The 27,826-nt window shown below is 35.5% G+C and overlaps 1 protein-coding gene across 1 annotated transcript in view; it reads left to right on the top strand.

The window, feature by feature from the left end:
- Positions 1 to 21,066, top strand: part of LOC139039739 (leucine-rich repeat and IQ domain-containing protein 3-like) — a 53,772-nt gene extending 32,706 nt beyond the window's left edge. The window contains exons 2-3 of the mRNA XM_070486592.1: positions 10,711 to 11,440; positions 20,156 to 21,066. Of these exons, the coding sequence (XP_070342693.1) occupies positions 10,911 to 11,440; positions 20,156 to 20,312 (687 nt within the window). The 5' untranslated portion in view covers positions 10,711 to 10,910 and the 3' untranslated portion in view covers positions 20,313 to 21,066. The remainder of the gene's footprint in view (positions 1 to 10,710; positions 11,441 to 20,155) is intronic.
- The last annotated feature ends 6,760 nt before the right edge of the window (positions 21,067 to 27,826 follow it).

Below are 27,826 nucleotides of genomic sequence, written 5' to 3'. Positions count from 1 at the left end.
AGCATGGCTCAACGAATAGTGTGTAGGTCCTTGCCTGAAATCTGAACCCGCAAACCCCAGGCTGCCAAAGCAGAGCACACAAACTCAGCCACTATGTTACCAGGCCAGTCCCCTCTCTTTTTTCTTAGAAATTCTATCTAAGGATTTGTCAGTTTTGTTATCATTTCAAAGAAACAGCTATTAATGTCATTGATCCTTTCTTGTCTTTTAAGCCTCTATTTTATTTATTTCTGCTCTAATTTTTATTATCTCCTTCCTTCTATTGACTTTGAGCTTCATTTGTTCTTTTTCTAGTTCTTTTAGGTGTAATGTTGAATTGTTTATTTGCTATTTTTCTTGTTTCTTAGGGTAGACCTGTAATTTTATAAGCTTCCCTCTTAGTACTGCTTTTGCTGTATCCCATAGATTTTGGTATGCTGTGTTTTCATTTTCATTTGTATCCAAATATTTTTTGACCTCTCCTTTGATTTCTCAATTGATTCAATAGTTGTTTAGTAGAATAGTTGTTTAGTCTCCACATATTTATGACATTTCTAGCCTTCTTCTTGCAGTTGATTTCTAGTTTCATACCACTGTGGTTTGAAAAGATGCTTGATACGGTTTCAGTTTCTTAAATACATTGGGTTTGGTTCCCAACATATGTCTATCTTTAAGATTGTTCCATGTGCACTTCAGAAGAATATATATTCCGCTGGTTTTGGATGCAGTGTTGTATATCTATCTATTAATTCCATCTAGCCTAGTGTTTCATTTAAAGCCAATATTTCCTTGATGACTCAATCTGAATGATCTATCCATTGATATAAGTGGAGTATTAAAGTCCAATATTATTTTTTATTTCTTTTTTATTCTTTCCATAACATTGGTTTATAACATTGTCTAAATTTTGGGTGTACATCATTATATTTTGATTTTTGTGTAGATTATATCATGTCCACCAACCAAAGACTTAATTACAATCCATCACCATATGCACGTTCTTAATCACCCCTTTTGCCCTCCTCCCACCCACTACCCTTCTGGTAACTACCAATCCAATCTCTGTCTCTATGAGTTTGTTTGTTGTTTTTAGATTCTATTTATGAATGAGATCATATGGGATTCGAATTTCAACCCCGTGACTTATTTTGCTTAGCATTTACCTTCATGGTCCATCCATATTATCACAAATGACCATATTTCATCCTTTTCTGTGGCTGAGTAATATTCCATTGTGTACATATACCACATCTTCTTTATCCATTTGTCCATTGATGGGCACCTAGGTTGCTTCCAAGTCTTGACTATATGAATAATGCTCCAATAGGTACATAGGTGTGCATGTATCTTTATGCATTCATGATTTCATGTTCTATGGATAACAACCTAGGATTGAAATAGCTGGATCATATGGTACATTTATTCTTAATTTTTTGAGGAATCTCCATAATATTTTCCATAGAGGCTTGACCAGTTTGCACTCTAAACAGCAGTATATGGAAGTTCCCTTTCCTCCACATCCTCTGAACACTTGTTATTTCCTGCCTTGTTAACTATAGCCATTTTGACGGGCATGAGGCAATATCTCATTGTAGTTTTGATTTGCATTGCCCTGATAATTATTGATGTTGAACATATATTCATGTGCCTGTTGGCCATCTGTGTATCTTCTTTGGAGAAATGTCTGTTCAGATCTTTTGCCTATTTTTAAATTGGGTTGTTCATTTTTTTGTTGTTGATATGTATGACTTCTTTATATATTTTTGATATTAACCCCTTATCAGATATATGATTTGCAAATATCATCTCTCAATAGTTAGGTTGTCTTTTCATTCTGTTGATGGTTTCTTTTGCTGTGCAGAAGCTTTTTAGTTTGATGTAGTCCAATTGGTTTATTTTTTCTATTGTTTCCCTTGCTCAGCCAGACATGGTACTTGAAAATAGACTACTAAGACTGATGTAAAAGTTCATAATACCTGTGTTTTCATCTACAAGTTTCACGGTTTCAGATCTTACATTCAAGTCTTTAATCCAATTTGAATTAATTCTTGTGTATGGCAAAAAATAATGGTCTACTTTCATTCTATTGCTTGTGGCAGTCCAGTTTTCAAAACACCGTTTGTTGAAAAGACTTTCCTCTCTCCACTCTGTGTTCTTGGCTCCCTTGTTGATAATTAGTTTTCCATAGATGTGTGGGTTTATTTCTGGGCTCTCGATTCTTTTTCATTGATCTGTGTGTCTGTTTTTGTGCAACCACCATGCTCTTTTGATCACTACAGCTTTGTAGTATATTTTGAAATCAGGGAATATGATACCTCCAGCTTCATTCTTTTTTCTCAGTATTCCTTTGGCTCTTTGGGGTCTTCTGTCATTCCATACAAATTTTAGGATTCTTTCTTCTATTTCTGTGAAAAATGTCATTAGAACTTTGATAGAGATTCCATTGAATCTGCAGATACCTCTGTTAATTCTTCCTATCTAAGAGTGTGGAATATCTTTCCATTTCTTAGTGTCTTCAATTTCTTTCAACAATGTTTTATAGTTTTAGGTGTAAGGATATTCCAACTCTTTGGTTAAGTATATTCCTAGATATTTTATTCTTTTTGTTGCAATTGTAAATTGGATTATGTTCTTAATTTGTCTTTCTGCTACTTTGTACTTAGTGTTTAGAAACACAACTTATTTTTTATGTTGATTTTATATCCTGCTATTTTACTGTATTCATTTATTATTTCTAAAAGTTTTTTAGTGGGTTTGTTAGGGTTTTTTGTATATAAAATCAAGTCATCTGCAAATAGTGACAGTTTCACTTCTTCCTTTCCAATTTGGATCCATTTTATTTCTTTTTCTTTCATGATTGCTTTGGCTAGGACTTCCAATACTGTGTTAAATAAAAGTGGTGAAAATGGGCATCCTTGTCTGTTTCCTGTTCTTATTTTTGTGCAACTCTCTATTTCATTTATTTCTGCTCTGATTTTTATCATTTCCTTCCTTCCACTGATTTTGGACTTTGTTTGTTCTTCATTTGCCAATTCATTTTGCTGCATTGTTAGATTGTTTATTTGGGATTTTTGCTGTTTGTTAAGGTAGGCCTGTATTGCTATAAAATTCCATCTTAGAACTGTTTTTTCTGTATGGCATAAGTTATGGCATGTCATATTTTCATTTTCATTTGCCTCCAAGCATTTTTTTATTTCTCCTTTGATTTTTTCATTGACCTAATCGTTGTTGAGTAGCATCTTAATTAATCTCTACATATTTGTGGCTTTTCCAATTTTCTTCCTGAAGTTGATTTCTAGTTTCATACCTTTGTGGTCAAAAAAGATACTAGGTATTATTTAAATCTTCTTAAATTTATTGAGACTTGTTTTGTGGCCTAATATGTGATCTATCCTGGAGAACGTTCAGTGTGCATTTGAAAAGAATGTGTATTCTGCAGTTCTTGGATGGAATATTCTGTGTATATCTACTAAGTCCATCTGGTCTAATGTGTCATTTAAGTCCCATATTTCCTTATCGATCTTTTGTTTAGGTGATCTATCCCTTGGTGTAAGTGGAATGTTCAAGTCAACTACTATTATTGTGTTGCTGTCCATTTCTCCTTTTGTGTCTGTTAATAAATAAATGCTTTATATATTTAAATGTTCCTATGTTGAGTGCATAGATATTTACAAATGTTATTTCCTCTTGTTGTGTTGTTCCTTTTCTCATTATGTAGTGCTCTTCTTTGTTTCTTCTTACTGTTTTTGTTTTAAAGTCAATGTTGTCTGATATAAGTATTGCTACTCCAGCTTTCTTTTCATTGCCTTTTACATGGATTATCTTTTTCCATCACAAAGTGAGTGTTTTTAGGTCTAAATATGTATGCAGCATAAATATGAGTTTTGTTTTTTTATCCAATTAGCCACCATATGCCTTTTGATAGGAGAATTAATCCATTAATATTTAAAGTAGCTATTGATAAGAATGTACTTGTTGCCATTTTGTTACTTTTTTTCTGGGTGTTTTCATAGTTCTCCTCTTTCTCTCTTCCCTTGTGGTTTGATGGCTTTATTTAGTGTTGTTTGGGTTCCCTCCTCTTAAATTTTTGTGTATTTATTATAGGTCTCTGATTTGTGATTATTATGAGGTTCATCTATAATAGACTATGTATATGGCAACCTATATTAAGTTGATGTCCTTTTTTAGTTTGACATCTTGCTAAAAGCTCTACTCTTTTACTCCCCTCCCTCCACAGTTAATGTTTTTGTTATCATATCTAATCTCTCTTTTTTTGTGTGTGTATTCATTACCCTCATATCATGGCAATAGGTAATTTTAGTATTTTTGTCTTTTGACCTTCATATTAGCTTCATAGGTGATTTGTCTGCTACCTTTACCTTATATTTGCCTTTACCTGTGGTTTTATTGCTTTTTTTCATAATTTTCTTAATCCTATTTGTGGTTTTCTCTTTTCAATTTAAATACATCCCTTTAGCATTTTGTGTCAAGCTGGTTTCTTGGTGTAATCTCCTTTAGCTTTTGCTTGTCTGGGAAGCTCTTTATCTCTCCTTCCATTCTGAATGATAACCTTCCTGGATCAAGAATTCTTGGCTCTGTGTGTGTTTTTATTCAACACTTTAAATATATCATGCCAGTACTTTCAAGCCTGTGAGGTTTCCACTGAGAAGTCAGCTGATAGCCTTTGGAGTTTCCTTTGTATGTAACTTGTTGACTTTCTCTTGAAACTTTTAGGATTCTCTCTTTATCTTTAATTCTTGACATTTTAATTGTAGTGTGTCTCAGTGTGGGCCTCTTTGGGTTTATCTTGCTGGTGCTCTCTGTGCTTCCTTTACTTGGATGTCTGTTTCCTTCCTTAGGTTAGGAAAGTTTTCAGCTATTATTTCTTCAAATAGATTGTTACCCCTTGTCTCTCTCATCTCCTTCTTGGACACATATAATACAGATGCTAGTGCACTTGATGTTGTCCCAGAGGTCCCTTAGACTGTCCTCATACTTTTTAATACTTTTTTCTTTATCTGTTCACCTTGGGTGACTTCCTGTAGTCTTTCGTCCATCTTCCTGATCCATTCTTCTGTATCATCTACTCTGCTATTGACTCCCTCTAGTGAATTTTTCATTTCCAGTATTGTCTTCTTCATTTCTGATTGGTTCTTTTATACATTGTCCAATTACTTGTTGAAGCTCTCATGAGTTCATTCATTTTCCTTCTAAGATAAATGAGCATACTTATAACTTTTAGTTTGTACTCTTTTTCAGGTAGGTTGTTTATCTCTGTTTCATTTAGTTTGTTTTCTGGGATTTTGTCCTGTTGCCTTCCTTGGAAGGAATTCTTTTGACTCCACATTTTGCCTCTTTCTTTGTCCTTTGTCTATGTATTAGGTATGTCAGTTGCATCTCCTGATCTTGGAGAGGTGACCTTATGTAAGAGATGCCTCATGAGACCCAGCTGTGTGCTTCCAGCTTGTCACCAATCCCAAATGTTCCAAGAGTGTCCCCTGTGTAGGCTACATGTGTCCTTCTGTTGTGGCAGGGTTGCTCCTGATGCAAGTGCCTTGGGAGGCTAGAGTGTTCCCTTGGCCAGCTGGTTGTAATGCTCAGCTGTTTGTGGCTGCTACGGAGCCTTCAGTCACTTTATTGCATATGGAGTGCCCTGGCCCAGTTGACTGCAAGGTCTAATAGCACACTCCTGTTGGAATTTTTCTGTTTGGTCCCCCAGCATGGCTATTTGCTAGGCTCAAGGGTGTACAATTGCTGTAGACCTCTGGCCTGCAATGCTGTTGTCAACTCTCTCAAGATTGCAGCTGAGTGAGGCTGGCCTCAGGCATGGGAGCACCCAATTTTTTTAGGCTTTTGAAGGTGCGGCCAATTCCCTATGTGGCTGTGTGAGAAGCACAAGTCTGCTGCTGCTGACAAGCCCCACCATCTGCAGGGCCACACACGCCATCAACACAGTCCTGCCCCATCTGTGTGCCCCAACCCACTGAAGCAGATCCACTTACCCCACTGCAGCAGACCCAGTCACGCCACTGCAGAGGCCCCACACACTCCACCAATGCAGGCCCACCCCTTGCACTTGCCCATCCCTACAGAGGCAGACCCACTCACCTCACTGCAGAAGTTCCAAGCACCCACCTATGATGGCCCACAAGTTGCCTGAGTGCTTGCTGTTGGGTGGAGCCAGTCCCTATGGTGGGCTGCCTGCTCTGGCTGAGTTGGGTTAAATCTGTGCTCTAGTTTGTGAGGTACATCCTGGGCTAACAGGCTAGTGGAAGAACTCCAATGCATCTGCCAGCATCTTTGTCAGCATGCCTGTACTAGGTCACAGTAATGGCTGCCACCAGTCTCATTCCTGGTGAGATCTCACCTCTCACCAAGATGCACCCAGAGGGTATAAAGTAAGTCTCTTTTTACCAAAGTACTGTACACCTTTCCTTCTGGTTATGTTAGCTTGCTTTCTGAAATGGGTGCATTTGTGCTTGGGCACTTTAAGAGCAGGCTTTTTTTCCTTATGTCCAACAGCTTTTCTGGTGGTATTCCGCATTATAGTTAATAGCCAGCATAGACAGATATTGTGATACTTATCTTGGTTGTGCTGAGTCCAAAAGCAGCTTATTGTGGTAATGCTCCCTTTCGCAGATTCACCACTCCTCCAGGGAAGGCTAAGTATATTAGGACTGCTTCCAGCTGGCTATGAAGTGCCATGGCTCAAAGGTGGCTTTTTTCTCTCCAGAAAGGAATTTCTGCCTCTTCCATCTCAGTCAGCATTTGTCCCTTGTTGTGTGGGTTCTTTCTAGTTTTTGGTTCTGTCTCAGGGGTAATTGTTCCAAGAGTAGTTGTAAACTTGCTGTGTCCATGAAAGGAGGTGAGTTCAGGGTCTGCCTATGCCACCATCTTGACAACATCTCCCACTACTATTATTCTGTTGCTTTCAATTTCTCCCTTTAGGTCTGTTAATAGTTGCTTTGTATACTTTGGTGCTCCTATGACAGGTGCATACATATTAATAAATGTTATATCTTCTTGGTGCATTTTCCCCTTTACCATCTTTGTCTCTTGCCTTTTTGGCTCAAAGGCTATTTTGTCTTAGATAAATTTGGCTATGCTCTCTTTCATTTGGTTGCTTGGAGTATCATCTTCCAGCTCTTCATATTGAGCCTATTTTTTTCTTTAGAGCCAAAATGGCTCTCCTGGAGGCAGCATATTGTTGAGTCTTGTTTTTTAATCCTTCCAGTCACTCTGTGTTCTTTGGTGAATACAATCCATTTACATTTAGGGTGATTATTGATATGTAAGTGGTTAATACTGACATTTTATGTTATTTTTTTCTTGTTGTTCTATATTTCCATTGTTTCTTTTTCCTTGTATTTCTGTTGGGTAGTTTTCTGTGATGTGTGTTTGAGTTTCTTCGTTTATCTGTGATATGTGTCTGAGTTTCTTCTTTTTTCATGTTTCATGTCTCTACTCTAAATTTTTATTTTTTGGTTACCATGAGGTTTGTATAAAAGTTCTGATAGATAAGATAGTCCTTTTTCTGCTAATAGAATCTTATCTCCATTAGACTAAGCAAGTTCTGTCTTTTTCCTCTTTCACGTCTATGTTTTTGTTGTCACAAATTATGCGTTTTGAATTATGAGTTTGTTACCAAATTGAAGTGGTTATAGTTATTTTTAATGCCTCCTTTCCCTTTAACCTTTATGTTATAGTGAAGTGTTTACCTACTTCTTCTGATATAGAGTTTCAGTTTTCTGATTTTGTTGGTCTATTTATCACTTTGCTTAAATCTTTGTTTACCTTTGCCTTTTTGTCTCAGGTAGGAGAGCCCTATTTGAGATTTCTTGCAAGGAAAATCTAGTGGTGATTACTCCCTCAGCTTTTGTTTGTCTGTAAAAGCCTTTATTTCTCCTTCATATTTGACAGATAACTTTGCTGGGTAGAGTATTCTTGGCTGACAGGTTTTATCTTTAATTATTTTGAATATATGATTCCCTCTCTTCTGACCTGTTGAGCATCTTGTGAGAAATCCTCTGATAGCCTAATGGGGGTTCCTTTTTAGGTTATTATTTTCTGCTCTCTGGCTGTTGTTAATATTCTTTGTCATTGATTTTGACAGTTTTAATGTAATGTTTGCTCTTATTATCTGTTATTTATTTCTTTAAATAAGCTCTTTGCTCCCTTCTCCCACTCTTTTCCTTGTTGGATACCCATTATCTTTTTGTTGCTTTTCCCGATTGAGAGAGATATTTCTCATAACATTTCTCCATTTTTGAAAAAAATCGTAGGTCTCTCTTCTTTTTTCTTTTTTTTTTTTTTTTTTGAGGATGATTAGCCCTAAGCTAACATCCACCCCCAATCCTCCCTTTTTTGCTGAGGAAGATTGTCCCTGAGCTAACACCCATGCCCATATTCCTCTACTTTATATGTGGGATGCCTGCCACAGCATGCTTGATAAGTGGTGCATAGGCTCATGCCTGAGACCAAACTGGTGAACCCTAGGCTGCCAAAGCGGAACACATGAACTTAACCACTACTCCACCATGTCAGCCCCTCTTTCTCTTGTTGTTCACCTGAATCATTTCTAGATTTCTGTCTTCAAGCTTACTAAGTCTTCCATAGGGTTTGCTGTGTTTTCAATGACTTTTTACTTTATTCTTTATCTCATTTATTGTGTTCTCCAGCTCCAGAATTTATTTGGTTCTTTTTTAGAGTTTCAGTCTCTTTCATGAGTTACTCCTTCTGTTCATTAATCTTATTCCTGAGCTCATTGAGCTGTTTTTCTGAGTTTATTGTAAATGATTGAGTTTCTCTATGAGGACTATTTTGAATTCCCTGTCAGTTAGATGACAATCTTCCATGACTTCAAGTTTGGTTTCTGGAAAATTGTATGTTCTGTTTGTGATACAGTGTTACCATAGTTTTTCATGATGCTTGATGTGTTTTTCCTCTGCTGGTGCATTTATGGCAACAAACACCTTTCTTATTTGGGTACAGCTTTGTTTACTTTGATTCTGAGCTGCTTCTGTTTGTGTTTGAGAGCCTGTGCTTTCCATATTCATCTCCCTCTGCCAAAGGCATCATCAGTGCCCTCCTTATGCTGCTTGTGCCCCTGAGCTTGCTGGTACCTTGATGACTACAATGTGCAGTCGTGGGTTTTACCACCAGGGCCACCAGGCTGGTGAGCACCTCTGCTGCTTCTGGGTTGCTTAGGTCACTGGTTTCCCCACTGTGACACAAGGAGGGGGAGAGTGAGGCAGAAGCCAAGGTGCTGGGCACCCCCACCACATCTGAGTTTGTTGGGTCTGCAATTCCTGCTGCTATGGTGGAGGGCAAAAATTGCAGGCATCACTGCAGCTGTCAGGGAGCAGAGTCATGGGCTCCTCTTTTGCTGTTACCTGGTTCTCTGCAGGCTCTGTATGGGCTCAGGCACTGCTGCCCCTGAGTTTTCTGGGGGTGCTAACACCACTGCCAGCAGAGGCACTGGGTTTGCAGTGCCATTGCCACTGCTGGGTGGGCTGGGGTCATGGGTGACACTGCCATCACCATGGAGGGAGGGGTACCTGGATCATGAGTGCTACTGGAGTTCCTGAAGCCTCTGGTCTCAGGTGCCAGCTTGGTTCCTAGAACCTCAGGTCACAAGCACACTGCTGCTTCTTGGGCCCAGGGTCTTGTATGCTGCCTCTGCTGCTATAAGGGTGGTGTCAGTGGTGCTGCCACTGGGGAGAAAGAAGGGAATGGGTCATGGGCAGTGCAGCAGTTCCTGAAGCCTCAGATTGCAGGCACCACCCACCCTGCTGGGGGAAAGATAAGGGCATGATCCATGACTGCCACTTTGGTTTCTGCATTCTTCAGTCTCAGGCATCAGGATGATTCCTAGAACCTCAGGTCATGGGCACCAGTGCCACTGCCAAAAATGTTGGGATCTTGGATGCAGCCCCTGCTGCTGGGAGGGTTGGAGTTGAAGGCACACTGCCACTGAAGGAGGGGTAGGGGAGTTGATCACAGGTATCATAGTGGTTCTTGGAGTTTCCAGTTGTGGGCCCATCAGAAGTTCCTGGTGCCTCCAGGAGCATAGGCTGCCTGGGTTCCTGGGGCCTCTGTTCATGGGCATTACCATAGTTCCTAGGCCTCTGGTCGCAGATATGGCCGCAGTTTCTGGAACATCCTATCTTGGAAGCTGCCACTACTGCTCTTTTGGTTCTGCTGCCTCCAGGAGGTCCAGTCCACTCACCATCAGATGTGTAGATGTATGGATCTCCAGGCATTCTGGTGTGCTATGCAGAGAGTCCTTTGTTGATCTATGGATGTCCTACTGGTTGGAACTTAGAAGGGAGATACAAAGGAAACAACTCATTCTGCCATGATGCTGACGTCGCTCTTCATTTTTTTGTTCCTCTGTTTCATTTATCTTATCTTCAATTATTCAAATATTTTTTATAATCTATTTTAATTTATCTGTTGTATTTTCAGTTGAACTTCTTTGCATTATATATTTATTTTCTCTAGGGATTATAATATAAATCCTTAACTTTGCACAATTTATTTATTATCATACCACTTCATGTAAAATACAGAAAGGAGGCTAAATGTCACTCTAGAAAAAATGCTTCTTAATAAAGTAAATAACAGGTTTTTGTCAACTTTATTAATGTAGCTTTCAAAACAATTGGGACAGAAAATAAACTGCACTTAGCACTTGTATAATGCATTATATTTGTCTGCTGTGTGATATAGGTCAGAAGGAGTCTGAAGATGAAATTGAAGATGAGGAATTGGATGCCAGTTTTAGGATATCAGTGTTCAAACTACCCATACATACTACAGATTCATTGAAGTATGCTCAAGTATTGAAAAAGAAAGAACAAGATTCTTTTCCTCTATATGCCCAGCCACTTCCCACCATTCATCCAAAACCAGCAATTAAAAAAAAAGACATGCTGTTGAAGAGGAATGTAAGTAGAGAGTTTTTTACAACACACAGAGCTGGTATAAAACTCCAAACACTTTGTGATATTGATAAATATTATTCAGAACAAAAGAAGCAGGAAATCCATAACAACAAAGCAATAGCTGTAACCACGGCGCAAGTTGCTCAAGAAAGAGTTAGCTTAACTGTTCAAGAAAATTTAAATAAGAAAAAGTATGATGCACAAAAACTAACTGCAAAAGCTAATGAGGCAATTCAGCAAAGGTTACAACAACTTTTGCAGGACAGACTAAACTACCTTGAAGAAGTTCGAAAGAGGAGAGCTCTGTTTCTAGAAGATAAAAAACAAAGGGCTGAAGAACGTTTATTAATTCAAAATTTAAATAATGAGCGCACTCTTTTGGCCAAAGGAATGATGAAAATGGCCAGATCGAAGAAGAATCAGGCTACCTTAAACAAGAAAATTCTGATTGTTCAGCAAAAACTGGAAACAGAAGAATATCGAAGGGATTTACTGAAAAAAATGAAGGAAACTAGGTAAGTACAGTTTTGCTATAATAGAAGCTTTTACGTCAATTGCATGTGAATATTGCATACTAAATGTTGAGATCTAGTGAACAGTACTTTGTTTATAACATGATACATTATACTTTGGAAAATAGAAACAACAACAAAAGAGGAAAAATATGTCCCAATATATTACCAAAGATGAGACAATAAAACAACTATCTTCTCCACCCCCAACCTTATCCAACAAAACTTGCTTCTTAATTAATGGTTGTTCTTATCATAAATGGCATCATCCTTAGCCTCTTGACCAGTGCTAGAAACCTCAGTCTTTTACAACTCAATCTCCCTCATTGCCAACGTTTCCCTATTCATTTTACTTCTAAAAGGAGTCTCAGACGGATCCTTCCTTTTCGCTCCCACTTCTATTCCAATTCAGATTCTCATAATCCCTCTAAGAATATACATTATCCTTCCAATTGAGAGCTCCATCTCCATTCTGCATCCTTTCTTCAACCTATATCTGTTTTCCAGCCTACAAATATCAACTGTCTTTTAAAATTAAGTTCTGATCATGTCATTTCCTACTAAAGTATGTTGATACCTTGCAATTGCCTACAGAATAAAATCTAATCTCTTCTGAGTGGCATTTCGGACAGCATGCTCTGTTCCAGTCTATCTAGACTCATCTCACTAACTTTTCTGTTATAGCCTCCTCCCTTTTTCCCTAATAGCACTCTTTGCTCCAAACAGACTAAATTTTTCACCACTCCCTACCCAACTTTGTACTTTTTTATCCCTAAAGCATTATTGCTACTATCCCCTTTTTCCTTAAATATGTACCCTGCAAGGACACTACATGCCTACAAGATTGCTGTTGTCTACATATTATTATGCAACACAAGCTTATATGTTATTGTGAAAATTAGAATACTTTGTGGTGTCAAATTGGTGAAAGGCTAGTGCCTGTACATGAAGGAAAAGGCACTCCCTTCTCCAGGGAAACACATCACTAGTGGCTGATGCTTGGCTGAGTGTAAATGTAATTCACCCTTATTTGCCGCCATCCTGCAGTGCATGAGCTGTACAACCACTGACAGAATTCATCTTTTTATTATCCATCCTTTAGTAACCAACTGAAATGGAACATTCACTTTTAATCTCTCCACAACTGCTCTTCCAGTCTGAATTAGTCTTTTTCATTTGGTGGTGCTCACTAGCATTTTATTTAGATCTCAATTGTAGCAGTTATCACAAGAGGGCCAGCATCAGGTTAGCTTGTGTAGTCCTTTATAAGATAATTTGGTGTATTTTTCCATTTCAGTGCCTCCTACAGTACATAGTTTCCAAAATCTATTCAATAATTAGTTACTGAAGAAAATTGGTAAAAATCTCAGTTTTTAAATTAGTAATTAGTAAGCACAATTAAATCATATAATAGCCTCTGGGATGGGTGGCTGTTTTTAATATATTTGTTTTCAATACTTAAGCCATTGGAGTGAGAAACAATTCCTTTTTTTTTCTGAATGTTTGTATCGTGAAGATATGTAATCAGAATTATTAAAAATATACTAAAAATATAACTAACCAAGCTATAAAAATAGCTTCACTAGTCATTATAATAGGAATCTGTCTTAGAACAAGCACTTATTTCATGACAATAAATTTATCCTGCACATTTTTTTTCGGTCCCTCTGTGATCATTGGCATTTCTACTAGGGAGTACTTACTTCAATTGAAATCATTCAAATAGTAACTCACTTCATCTATTGAACATGCCAGGTGATGCAGAGACATAAAGATAATTTCACTCCAAGAAATTGAAAATCTAGGTGGGAGATAAGTCATCAGCCAATAAGACTGCAAAAGTTAAGTGATAATACAAGGAATAATAGAAAAAAAAATATCAAGGAACAGAATGAAAATTTTCACTTAAAAGATAGGTAATAAATAGGTGAGAGTAATCTAGGAAACCTACAAAGAGAAGTCTTAACTAAAAGTCAAAGTGTTAATTCATTTCAATTCTCCTCTATAGCCTCATACAAAAATTAATAAGATATTCCTGATTCTCTAAGAACTCTCAGTCTGGTGGCAAATATAAGCCATATTTGAATTATTACAAAAAGTAGAAGTAGGAAAATTACAGTTGTCAATTAGAATTTGGAAAAGCAGAGAGATGAGGGGAAAGCATTGTTGACAGAGGATGAGAAAAATTGGAAAGTTCAGAATAGGTAACATGGGAGGTGAGGGAGGAGGTAGTGATTATTGCTCTGAGTATAGCAAAAGTTTTATGAAAGAGAGTAACTGAAGGTGTGATTGCTTAGGGAACATTAAACTGGATTAGAAAGGGCCTCTAAATCTCAGTGGACAGTCACATGGTAAAGACCACTAGGAATTCTACCAGAAAAAAACCAATGCACTTTAAGCACACATTTTACCATAGATCCTTCTTTTCAAGAAATATCTCAGAACACACTTTGGACAAAGCTGTCTCAAACAAATGCAAAAACTTTTAAATTGTTCCGTGATGAAAAGTTTTAAATTTTAAACTAAACTTAGTGAGGAGGCTCTGAAAATTAGTATTGATTCAAAATATTTTAACCTACATTTAGTAAATTTAAATTTCATTAGTTGTCAAAGGATGTATTTTTATTGAGGTATACTTGATATATGACATTAGTTTGAGGTGTACAACATAATCTTTTGATATTTGTATATATTGTGAAGTGATCACCATAATAAGTCTAGTTAACATCCATCACCATACATGGTTACAAATTTTTTTTTTATGATGAAAGCTTTTAAGATGTATTCTATCAGTAACTTCCAAATATTCAATACAGTATTATTAACTCTAGTCACCGTATTGTACATTATATCCCCATGACTTACTTATTTTATAACTAGAAGTTTGTATCTTTTGACCACCTCCACGCATTTCACCCACTCCCCACCTCTTGCCTCTGGCAACCACCAATCTGTTCTCTGTACCCATGAACTCAGTTGTTTTGTTTGTTTCTTTTACATTTCAGATGTAAGTGAAATCATACAGTATTTGTCTTTGCCTGTCTGACTTATTTCACTTAGTATAATGCCCTCAAGTTCCATCCATGTTATTGCAAATGGCAAGATTTCCTCCTTTTTTATGGCTGAACGATAGCCATTGTATATATACCACATTTTCTTTATAAAGGATGTTTTTTAGGAACACAAATCCATGACTCATATAAATATAAAATCAATATGTCAAAGATTTTATTTGACTCTTTAATTAATGAAGGTACCAGTAAGATATCACAAGCAGTTCAAATGAGTATTCTAAGAGCATGCATATATAGGCAATCAGCAATGTCAAAATAAATGGTCGTTATCCACTAGACTCAACTTTAACTCCATTGGACAAAATTCATTTACATTTCTATATGCAAGAATCATTCGCACTACTCATAGTGTTCCTCAACTTACAGAACTGTAAAATAGCTCAAAGAGATTGAAAGACACAGATAACTCTGAAGGGTACACTAGATAGGACCCCCAGTAATTTTTTTTTTACCTTTCAAAGTCTTCAACACAATTTTTTCTGATATTAGATTGAAATTTATCAGTGACAGTTTTATCTTGGTGATATTTTAAGTGGCCAAACTATGTAAATACATCTAAGCCTTGTCTAGAAATACTTAGAGATCGTTATAGCTGCTAATGTCATTTACATTTTTAAATGTTATCATTTAAAATCATAGTTTGTGCTGAGAAGGAGTGTAAAATAAGGAGAAGAGTGTATTTGCCTTTTCCTAGTTGTAAGCAATTTTTAAACTATTTACTGAAGTACTTTACATACTATCTTTTTAAGTGAGAAAAATATTTTATATTTATGTCCTCCAAAATTTAAAAATATTTTCCTTAATGTATGTGTGTGTAAGAGATTTTTGGAAATAATTGTTCTATGATTTAATAAAAAATATATTTTGAAAAAGAGAATGAAAGCTAGTTGGTATACCAAAATACAAATTTAGTGTAAATCAATGTTAGAGAAATTTAATCAGCTTAGTTTTATTACAGCAAATTGAATGTCTGGCCATCATTAATTTGTAGAGGATATAGATTCAAGTGAACTTCCTAATGTATCTTACTGAATTATCTTCTCTTGCAAGCTGCTGCAAAGATACTATCCTTGAAAGCACACAGGAATAAGGCAATGTTCTGGTTATATCAGTAGTGTGTCCTAAAAGGCATTATTGAGTTTTATTACAAATGTTTTCAAATAGAGATTGAGTATCAACATGTTGAAAAGTACTGTGACTCAAAAAAGTAGAGACTGTCTAGAGATTTTCAGTTTGTTTTCTGCTGGTTGATTCTTCATTAACTTATCAAACACTTGACATAAAAGCATCCTGATGAATCTTAATTACTAGTGAAGTCATTATTGAGAATATAGCTCCTTGATCCTTCTGTGGAATGAGGAATAATGAAAGAAGAAGGGAACTATAAAACTCTAGCTTAGGAAGTTGATAAAAATACCTACAGAGATATTTAAGAATGAATTAAAACGAGACTTTGAAATGAAAGAACTTATATATCAAGTAAAAACTGATCATGAATTTCCCAAAATATTCTTGTCCATACTCTGAAAAAGTGATGATACTGCTCAGGTCAGAACAGCAGGGTGTCCATTTTCAAGTAGAGTATCAATTACCATGGAATATTTGGCATATAAGGCAGTTATCCAGTTACATCATCTTCTACTCCTCCTTATTTTGATCATCAGACCTCCTAGACTATGCTCTTCATTTGCTGTGGTCTTCATATCCTGAGTTATAAAGCTTTTCTCCATCCAACTTCTGCCATAATCGTGATTAACTTCTAAATTTATAAGAACAACCCTCCCAATTGCCCAACCTAAACATTTTTGGATCCCAACAACCTTTAAACTCATTTCCATAGACACATAAAAGCCCCCTCTTGGAACTGCCTCACTTGGGACTGCCCCACTTCTTAAATTTTAAACTCATATACTTGTAAATGGCTAAAATCTTCTATCTTTTCAAATATTTTCTTCCTTTACTTTTCCCACATGTATTCTTCGAATATATTGTGACAGTCACCCCTCAAATAACCTTCCTTATAGACTTCTTTTCATTTTTAGTGTAACTTCCAGGGTTCTTCAATTCAGTTATTCTTTTCTCCATTCCATTCACTGTCTCTGAAGGTCCTTCTTTTCATTGCCTCCACCATGCTAACCACCCCAACTCCTACCTTGGAACAATCTAAGTTTCTATCTTCATTTCTTGTATTCAGGTAAAAACATTTGAAAACATCACTGACTTGTAGATTTATGCTGATGTTAATTATATGGCCTCTGACTTTAGCTATTCCCTTAGGTGCTTGTTCTTTCTTTTATTACCTACAAAAGTGATGTGCAACCTTCATCAACTATAGAGCTTCCTTTCCAAACACCACCTCTGACCTATCCTTTTCAGCAAGCCAATTTATCTATTTCCTAAAGAAATTTTAGGCCTTAAGCTTGACATCATTCAACTTTCTATATCCATATTTATAAAATTCTACATATGCTATATTTAATAACTTCTTTTTCTAACTGTCCCAGGACTAGGTTCTTCATTTTCCTGTTAAAAGCTCATAATTCCTCTGCTTGTGCTCTTAAAGGCTTGAAATTGGGTAATGAAAGGCCTCTGCACTAGGCAGAATTATGGCCCCCCAGAAGATATCATGCCCTTATCCTTAGGACTATGAATATAAAATACCACACTCCTGCATATACTGTCCTACACGACAAAAGGGACTCTGCACATGTAATTCAAGGTACTAATTTTTGGACTTTAAAATAAGGAGATTATCCTGAATTATCCAGGTAGGCCCTATGTCTATCACATGAGCCTTTAAAGGCGGAAGAGAAAATCAGATTCAAAGTAGGAGGATTTGATATGACATTGCTAACTTGAAGATGGAGGGGGTTATGTGGAAAGAGTGAGAAGAAAATGAATTCTGGCAATAACTAGCAGTCTTGGAAAGGAGACCTCAAGATCTGGATGGGAATCACAGTAATGGCTGACACTTTGGTTTCAGCCTTGTGAGAACCTAAGCAGAAAACCTGACTGGGCCATACTCTGCCTAGACTTCTGACCCATGGAAATTATGAGATAATAAATGATTGTTGTTGTAAGCCAATACATTTATGATAATTTGTTACATAGCAATAGGAAATATGGACTCTTAACTTTGTTCTTCCTTTTTCAAGATTGCTTTGGTATTCCAGGACCTTTACATTTCCATATAAGTTTAAATTTTAATAAATTCAAAATACCTAAATTTAATACATTTAAAATAAATCATAATCTAAATTTAATCTCATATATTTAAACAAATTTAAATGTTAATTTCCACCCAAAAGGCTCCTGGCATATTAATTTGGATTACATTGACTCTATAGATAAATTTGGGAAGAATTGATATTTAATAGTATTGTCTTCTAATCCTTGAACATGATATAACTCTCCATTAATTTAGGTCTTCTTTAATTTTTTTTCTGACAATATTTTAACATTTTCAGGCATGGGCCTTGTATATCTTTTGTAAACTTATGGCTAAGTATTTTACGTTTTTTTGATAGTATTGTAAGTGGAATTTCTTTCATAATTTCACTTTTCAACTGTTTGATTCTGGTATATATAAATACAATAGATTATTGTGTTTCTCAATCTTTAATTCTTTTAAATAATTGGTCTTTTACATTTTGTGCACAGTTTATAACTGTTATCTTTAGAAGGGCTATTTCAATACATTTCTTAGACTTAATTAGTACCATTAATTACATCTCCAAAGTCCCTTTTCTTATGACTTCTTCTCTGCTACATGTCCAGACATGACTACTCTCCAGAGCTCCAGACTCAAAATAGTTTTAACTAATTTCATTGAGTGATTATTAAATGACAGGCATTCCTCTGAGGATTTTAAATGTATTAGCTCATTTACTCCTTACTAAACCCTCTGAGTTGGATTGTCCCTTCTTAAAGATGAAGATAATGATGCAGACAAAGCTTAAATAAATTGTCCAGATTCACTCAATAACTTGCAGATCTGGGTTTCAAACCCAAGCACAGTGGCTTCACTACCTATACTTTTACCTGTAAGCCATTGTTTCTCTATATTCAGCTCCCTGGGCATCACCACATGGATAGCCAGACTGTTTAAATTCAATATTACCAAAACAGAACTCCAATCTTTCTCCCCATCTGGCTCTTCCTACGTTTCCTACCCTGATGAATGCCACCATCTAGTAAAAGGAAGTATTAAATGTCAGGCACTCCTCTAAGGATTTTAAATATATTAACTTAGTTCAATAAGTTGCAGACTTTCTAGACTTAGTCCTCTCTTCTGCTCCCCATGTTCAGATTTTTGAGTACACCTAAATAGAAATAGAGGGCTCCATGACTGAGTCTAAGCCTGTTTCTCCAGGCTTGTCTGCTCCACTGTTCTCCTTATCAGAACTATATGACCCAGAGAATTGTAGTGTTGTCACTTCTTGGAGCATGTCAAGCTATGCTACCTTCTCCACCTTTATTTTAGCTATTCATGCTATATAAGTAAATGTGCATGAACAAAATATTCTTGCCCTCCACTTTCTGCCTGGAAAATACCTATCTTTCAAGGTTAAGTTCAAGGGTTATTTCAACTCTGGAGCCTTTCCTATCTTCCCTCACTCTGTTCTCCAGGTTATATTTACTAATTTTTTCATCATGCCTCACTCTGCCTTATTACATAGTACTTTCATTATGCTACTATAATATTTCATCTGTATATTCATAAACCTTTATTTCTCTTTACTTTCTATAAGCTTCTCTCACTTATGTCACGTCATATTTATCTTTATGTTTTCAGCATCTAGAGATAGTGCCAAGCATTATAATACATAACTATTGAATGAATGAAGATGAGTGAATGAATTTGCTAAGGCCATGGCATTTCCCAGCTTTGACAGAGTAACCTGGTTCACCTTTCTCTAACATAATGAGAGTCTTAGGCTGCTAGGGCTGCCTTAACAAATTACTGGGTGGTTTAAACAACAGAAATTTATTTTCTCACACCTTTAGAGGCTGGAAGTCCAAGACCAAGGTGTTGCCAGGTTTGATTTCTCCTGAGGCTTTTCTAGGCTTTGCAGATGGCTGCCTTTTCACTGTGTTGTCACACAAGGCCTTTGTTCTGGGTGTGCACAGCGTTGGTGTCTCTTCATCTTCTTTATGGACACCACTCATATTGGATTAGGGCCTCCCATATGATCTCATTTAGATTCATTATCCCTTCCAGTCCCTGTCTCCAAATACCAGTCACATTCTAAGGTACTAGGGGTTAGGACTTCAACACATGAATTTTGGGGTTGGGAGCACAATTTAGTCCATAACAGAGTCCTAGGAGAAGCTTCTGTTAGTGAAGCTTAAGTAAAAGTTCTGCACATCATGGCAGAGTATGGTTTGGATGCCCTTTAGGAATCTAAGTTAGGGTTTGTGAGAATTCTTAGTTACAGCCAATAAAAAGCTTAGTAATATTGCCCAATATGAATATTATTGAGTGGTAAAATAAAATTCTGTGCAGTAAGTGGAGTTCTATCTATTTCTCATTTGTGTATATCTATTTTGAAGATATCTGATTATCATTAACAATCTGATTGATTGTTATGGTTTTAGTCATTTAAAAGTATCTCATTGTGTTACCTTTCTTTTTACCTCTTAGGGCTCAAGAAACACACAAAAGACACTGTGAAGAAAAATTTGTTATTGATATGCTTGCCTTTCAGAAAGCTTGTGAAAGACTCCAAGATGCTAAAACAAAAGTTGCAATTGTGAAAACGAATTTAGTCTTTAAAGTTCCCCATGGAGTGACAAAATGAACCAATGTCAGATCACACCCTACGATCATTTTGAATTATAGGCATTATTTTTAGTTAAAGGACTTTGAAACAATACTATGAAAGAAAAAATACTCTATGTCACAAGATGGATTTGTATTTAAATCTTATAAAAATATAAAGAATAATTAAAATGTTTCTCTTTTTGATCATAATTTAACTGAAATCAAATTGACTTGGGACCCCCAAAAGCTTCCTTATATATCAAGATGTCCAAGCAACAATTAAAACTGATTTTATTTATTGCAAGAAATATTGCAAAGGCATTGCTTATATTGTTTAATATCATGAGTATAGCAATTCATAAGCTATTTTCAGTTTCTTTGGCAACCTTAGCATAGTAATTTCTGCCCCAGCTGCTGACTTTTATTAAGACACTGTATACTTTGATTAATTTCATTACCTGCTTGCAGATATTTAATTATATTTCCTGTTTATTTTGTGAAAATGATTTCTGAATTTATTTTTTCAAAATAAATGTTTCACCATTATATCAGTGATTCATGCTCTTATAAAAATTCAGAAAACATGAAATATAAAAGGGAAGTTAAACCTTCCTATTAACTTCCTTGGAGATTGTAAGATTTTTGTATATTTGCATTCTATGTATTTTATATGTGGGGGCATAAAGGAGAGAGAAGGCACATGTAATTATGTAATTGTGATCATAAAGTACATAGAAATGGCATATATTAATTTCAAATCTATTTAGTACATACTCATGGTGTAAAATTTGAAAAATAAAGAAAAATTTTTAAAAAGACAAAATTCTTTGTAAAATTTGTCAATTTTCAACAGTGTTTTCATATATCTAGAAGATAAATGTCTCACTATGATTATGACATTGCTTACTTAATACAACATAGTTAATGCCATTCAAAATTTCTCTTTAATAGTCACCAGTTACCTTCTTTTAAAAATTCTCTAATTTTATTAGTCTATGGTAAATTTCCAAAAATTGAGTATATTACAACAGCAGTTATTCAGTTGTGCTCCTATGATGGACTGCTAAAAAATGCTGGTGATATTTTCCTAATTTTCTATCTAAAACCATGGCACCAGCTCTCACTTTCCTGTTAATTTGTGGATAATTAATGAGCAAATCATATCAGTATTTTTCATTATTCTTCAAAAAGAATAAAAGGAGATACTGTGAGGTGGTGAAAAGCATGGCATATGTAGGTTCTCATAACAAGTTAGACAATAATTTCTCTGTTACCCTAGTTTTCTGTTCTGCATTTGGAAATAATATGTATCTTTTTGGGGATTCAATGAAAATAATAATCCATTTCATATATTATTACTATGAGACTTAAATGAGAAAAACACAAAACAACACAATGCCTTCCACAGAGGGAGCCTTTAATAAAGGTAAGTGTGTAGAAGTGGAGGCAGAAGTCTTCTCTGTGTAGTTACGAGAGGATTTGCCAACTATCTACGTAAGATTTTAGGGATACCATCAAGGAATAGTAGAATATTTTGTGTGATATATTTGAATATAATTCATTCATTTAATCAATACACTTATTGAATGTTTGTTGCTCTTTCTCTATGCTCCCATTCCATACTATGGACTTTTACAGCCTTTATCACACAGCAGGTAAGCAAATTGGGTGAAAATTGATTATTTTCACCCAACTATAAGCTTGTTGAAGGCAAAGACTATTTTACTCATGTCTGTGTTTCTAGTACTTTGTACTAAAGCAGATACATTACACACAATACCTTTTCTGTTTATAGCTCTCTTTTCCCATTTACGTGCTGTCCCAGGTCAATCTCATGACCTTTACTGCCACTTACTGTTTATATTTTGAAGAATTAAAAATATGTATGTCTAGGTTATATATTTGTTATTAATATGTCTCCTATATTTCCAAATGCATACTAGACACCTCTACTTAGAAGACCTAAAAATATTTTAAAAATCATGCATTAAAATAGAATTCATTTTTTTTTTTTTACTATTTTCCCTCTCCCCAATATTGTTTGTCTTTCTATATTCCTAAACCCCATAGATTCATAATCATCTAAATGGTTTCCCATACTGAAAATTTAAATGATATTCTTGACTCCTTTCTCTTACCCTACCACATCTTATTAAGTACGAAGCCTGATAAATTCTATCTGCAGAAGGTGTCTGTGGCAGAGACTGGCTAGCCTTTCACTAGACCTATCTTTTACTTCTCCAGGACACAATTAGTCTATATTTCCCAGCTTCCCTTGCATAGTTAATTGAGGCACAGGACTGAATTCTGACCAATGGAATCTGAGTAAAAGTGATTGGCAGCCCTTCCAGATATACCATGTACTATCCTCCATGATCTTTCCTCTTCTTTAGTGACCTTGAAAACCAAGTGTTAAATATGGCTGAGCCACAAGATGAAAAGAGCTTGGATTCCTGAATCACTGCTTGTGGCATGATCAAGAACATCTATTTTGTTCCTTACATGATCCAAAAGAAAATTCAATTATATTGAGAATGTAGTCCCATCAATTACATTAGGCCAGCAGCTAATAGTGATTTAAACTTTAGAGAACTTGGTACCAAAAGTAAGAGTCCTGCCATCACAAAACCCCAACATATGTGCTGGTGGCTTTCCTGGGTATTGAGGAAACTAATATTGACGGTAAAAATATGGAGACTCGGGTTTACCAATGGTGTAGCTGAGGGATTAGCAAACTTTTTCACTAGGGACCAGATAGTAAATATTTTAGGCTTTGTGGGTTGCACAGTGTCTGTTGCAACTACTCAATCCCACTGTTGTAGCACAAAAACGGCCATAGATAAGATGTAAACAAATGACTCTAACTGTATTGCAATAAAACTTTATTTACAAAAACAAGAAGCTGGCCAAATTTGGCCCATGGGCCATAGTTTTCCAACTCTTGGCACAGATAATTGGGTTTGCAATCTTTTAGACCTTATATATGCAAGGTGCTAGGTCCTCTCTTCTAACCTAATACAAATCTTAAACATAACAAATTTCTCAAATAAATAACTATTTATAACCTTATGCTAATAAAGCCACTCTAAAGTGTTGTTGCAGCCAGCTCTGGTGGTCTAGTGGTTAAGACTCAGTGCACTCACTGCCATGGCCTGGGTTTGTTTCCTGGTCAGGGAGCCACACCACACAACTGTCAGTTGTCATACTGTGGTGGCTGTGTATTGCTGTGATGCTGAATACTATGCCACCAATATTTCAAATACCAGCAGGGTCACCCGTGGTGGACAGGTTTCAGTAAAGCTTCCAGACTAGACAGACTAGGAAGAAGGACCTGGCCACCCACTTCCAAAAAATTGGCCCTGAAAACTGTATGAATATCAGTGGAGCACCAGAAGGTGAGAGGATGGTACAAGAAGAATGGGCAGCGTTCTGTTCTGCTGTACTCAGGTTTGCTAGGAGTCAGAATCAACTTGATGGCACTAGCAACAAAGTGTTGTTGCAGATTAAAATAAATTTGTTTACACATGCTAAGAATACTGAGGTATTAAAAAATAAAAACCATTAAAAACTATATATAAATACTAGGACAAAATTTGCTTAAAAAAGAAAGTGACACACTAAAGCCAAGGTTAACAGGAAGAAATAGCAACAGGTTATACTAAAAAGTGGGGTGACAGAAAAAGAGTGGATTAGAGCCAAAGAGATGACATATTGTGAGCCCTTTGTTTGAATAGTGAGATAGTGACAAAAGAACAGCTTTCCTTTCACTTCTTTCTAGAGTTTCCTTAGGAGAAACAGTGGCCACTACAGGCCCTATCCAGGGATCGCAATAGCAGCATCTCATCTTAGAAGAAAACTAAAAGAAGTTCATTATTATCCTTCTCTTCTTTTTCTTTCTTTGAACAAAGAGTAAATTTGTTTTTTGTATCTGATGATCAATCTACTAGTTCAAATTGTGTGATGATATAGTATAATGATTAAGAGCGCAGTCTTTGGAAAGAAAGAAAGACCTGGATTTAAATTCTTTATCATTATATTGGTTGTGTGACCTAGAGAAAGTTATTGAAGTTCAATAGAAATTTCAGTTTTTTCATTCATAAGTGACATAATGTATGTAAAGCATTTGGGACATTACTATATCATGATAAGCAGTCAGTTAATGGTAGTGATTCTTATGTATAAAGGCAGAGTTTCATGAACACATGAGAAATGAATCAATCTCTTGAAATTTTCCTAGTGTCTTTTTGATACCTTTGTACTGTATTTTGAAGAAAATGTTCCAATTCCCTGGAATTTCAGAAGTTAACAAAGCCTATCAAAAGTCATTTGATGAAGAGAGGTGAGGGGGATGGACAAGAAAACATCAAGAGAAGGGAGGCTGTTATGCAAATGTATGCTCATTCACATAATCACACAAGGACAAGCTTGGAAAAAGAGTCTAAAAGGGTTCCCAGATAAAAGTTTTCTGCCTACTATTTGATTATTCTGCCTATTATTTTGACTATTTATTATTAACTATGATAATTGGTTATTGGATACAAAGTATAAAAAACAATGTAAATTATAACATCAGTAATTTAAAACGTGAGTAGAGAGAGAAGTAAAATTATAGAGTTTCTGTATGTTATCAAAGTTAAGTTGTTATCAGCTTAAAATAGGATGTTATAACTCTAAGATATTTTATGTAAACCTCATGGTAACCACAAAGGAAAAACCTGTAATAGATACACAAAAGATTAGGGTAAATGGAGGCCGGCCCCATGGCATAGTGGTTAAGTCCAGTGAGCTCTGCTTTGGTGGTCTGGGGTTCGCAGCTTGGATCCTGGGCAAGGACCTACACCACTCATCAGTCATGCTGTGGCAGTGACCCACATATAAAGTGGAGGAAGATTGGCACACATGTTAGCTTAGGGCTAGTCTTCTTCAAGCAAACAAACAAACAAACAAAAAGATTAAGATAAATGAATCAAAGCATACCACCACAAGAAGTCATGAAAATGAAAAGGAAAATAGCAAGAGAGGAAGAAAGGAACTCCAAAACACTCAGTAAAATAATTAACAAGATGGCAATAGTAAGTTCATATCTATCAATAATTAAATTTAAATAGATTAAATTCTCCCATCAGGAAATAGAATGACTGAATGGATTAAAAAAAACAAGAGCCAATGATACTGCTGCCTACAAGAGACTCACTTTAGCCTTAAGAAAACACATAGGCTCAAAGTGAAGAGATGGGAAAAGATATTTCAAGTAAATGGTAACCATAAGGGAGCAGGAGTAGCTATACTTATATCAGACAAAATACAATTTAGACCAAAAATGGTCACAAGAGACAAGAATGTCAATATATCATAATAAAGGGGTCAGTTCATCAAGATATAATGATAATAAATATTTATACACCTAACATCAGAGCACTTAAATATATAAAGTATACTAACAGAACTAAAAGAAGACATAAACAGCAATGCGATAATAATAGAGAACTTTAATACCCAACTCACAACAATAGAAAAGATCATCAGATAGGAAATCAAGCAACAGTGTATTTGAACAACATTATAGAAAAAATGGACCTAGCAGACATATATAGAATGTTCCATCAAACATCCACAGAATACACATTCTTTGCCAGTGCACACACAATATTCTCCAGGATAGATGATATGTTCGGCTACAAAACGTGTCTCAACAAATTGAAGAAGATAGAAATCATATCAAGTATCTTTTTGAAATACAATGCCATGAAAATAGAAATCGAGAACAGGAGTAAAATTGGAAAATTTGCAAATACATGGAAATTAAAAATAGTCTCTTGAAAAGCCAGTGGGTCAAAAAGAAACGAAAAGGGAAATCAAAAAATATCTTGAGACAAACGAAAATGAAAGCACAACATACCAAAGATTATAAAATACAGCAAATGCAGTTCTAAGAGGAAAGTTTATGGCTATAAATGCCTACACTAAGAAAAAAACTCAAATAACATAAAATTATACCTCAAGGAATTAGAAAACTAAGAACAAACTAAGCCCAAAGTTAGCAGAATAAAGAAAATAATAAAGATTAAAGTAAATGAAATAGAGAGTAGGCAAATAATATAAAAGATTAACAAAACTAACGGTTTTTGGAAAAAACAAAATTGACAAAGCTTTAGCTAGGTTTACTAAGAAAAGAGAGAAAGACTCAAATAAATAAAATAGAAATTACAACTGACAGGACAGAAATACAAAGGATAAGAAGAGACTACTATGAATAATAATACACCAACAAATTGGACAACCTAGAAGAAATGGATAAATTCCTAGAGACATACAACTTACCAGTGCAGAATCATGAAGTAGAAAATCTGAACAGATCAATAATGAGTAATGAGATTGAATTAGTAACAAAATCTCCCAAACAAAGAAAAGTCCAGGACCAGATGGTTTTCCTGGTGAATTCTACCAGACATTTAAATGAATATTAACATCAATCCTTCTCACATTCTTCAAAAATATTGAAAAAAAGAGAATACTCCCAAATTCATTTTATGAGGCCAGCATTATCCTGATGCCAATGCCAGATAAGGACACTACAAAAAATAAAGTTACAGGCCTATATGTCTGATGTATATACATGCAAAATTCTCAACAAAATACTAGTAAACCAGATTTAACAGCACGTTAAAAGGATAATACATCATGATCAAGTAGAATTTATCCCTGAGATGCAAGGATGGTTCAACATATGCAAATGAATAAATGTGATAAACCACATTAGTAGAATAAAGATAAAAATCATATGATCATTGAAATAGAGGCAGAAAAAGCATTTGATAAAATTCATCATCCTTTTATGATAAAAATTCTCAACAAATTTGATATAGAAGGAACATACCTCATCATACAAAGATCGTATATGACAAGCCCATATGTAACATCATATTCAATGGTGAAGAGTTGTAAGCTTTTCCTCTAAGACCAGGAACAAGACAAGGGGGCCCACACTGTCCAGTCCTAGTCAACATAGTACTGGGAGTCCAAGTCAGAGCAATTAGGTGATAAGAAAAATAAAAGGTATCAAATTGGAAAGGAAGAAATGGAATTGTCTGTGATATGATATTTGATCTTATGTAGAGATAATCCTGACTACTCCACCAAAACAAAAATAAATGTTAGAACTATATGTTGAATTCAATACAGTTGCAGTATACAAAATCAACATACAAAAATCAATGCTGTTTCTCTACACTAACGATGAATTGTCTGAAAATAAATAAAATGATCCTATTTACTGTAGCATCAAAAAAGAATAAAATACTTAGTTCATTTGTTTCCCTCCTCCACTCTTTCAGCCAGTTCATTTTTAAAGGTTTTTTAGAATTCTCTTGCACTCTTTCGTAGAATAACTCTCGATTTCAATGCAAATTCTAGACTTAAGAAGAATGATTTTTTATTTCTCCACCCACAGACACAGATCACATGTATGTGCAGGCAACTGCACAATAAAAAATGCTTAAAGAACAATATCTTACATCTGCCCAGAGTTGTCTTTAGAAGTGCTTCTACATT

This window comes from Equus asinus, chromosome 16, assembly GCF_041296235.1.
Source record: "Equus asinus isolate D_3611 breed Donkey chromosome 16, EquAss-T2T_v2, whole genome shotgun sequence".
Taxonomy (NCBI): domain Eukaryota; kingdom Metazoa; phylum Chordata; class Mammalia; order Perissodactyla; family Equidae; genus Equus; species Equus asinus.
Note: the sequence above shows the minus strand (reverse complement) of the source record. Positions and strands in the feature narration are given on the sequence as shown.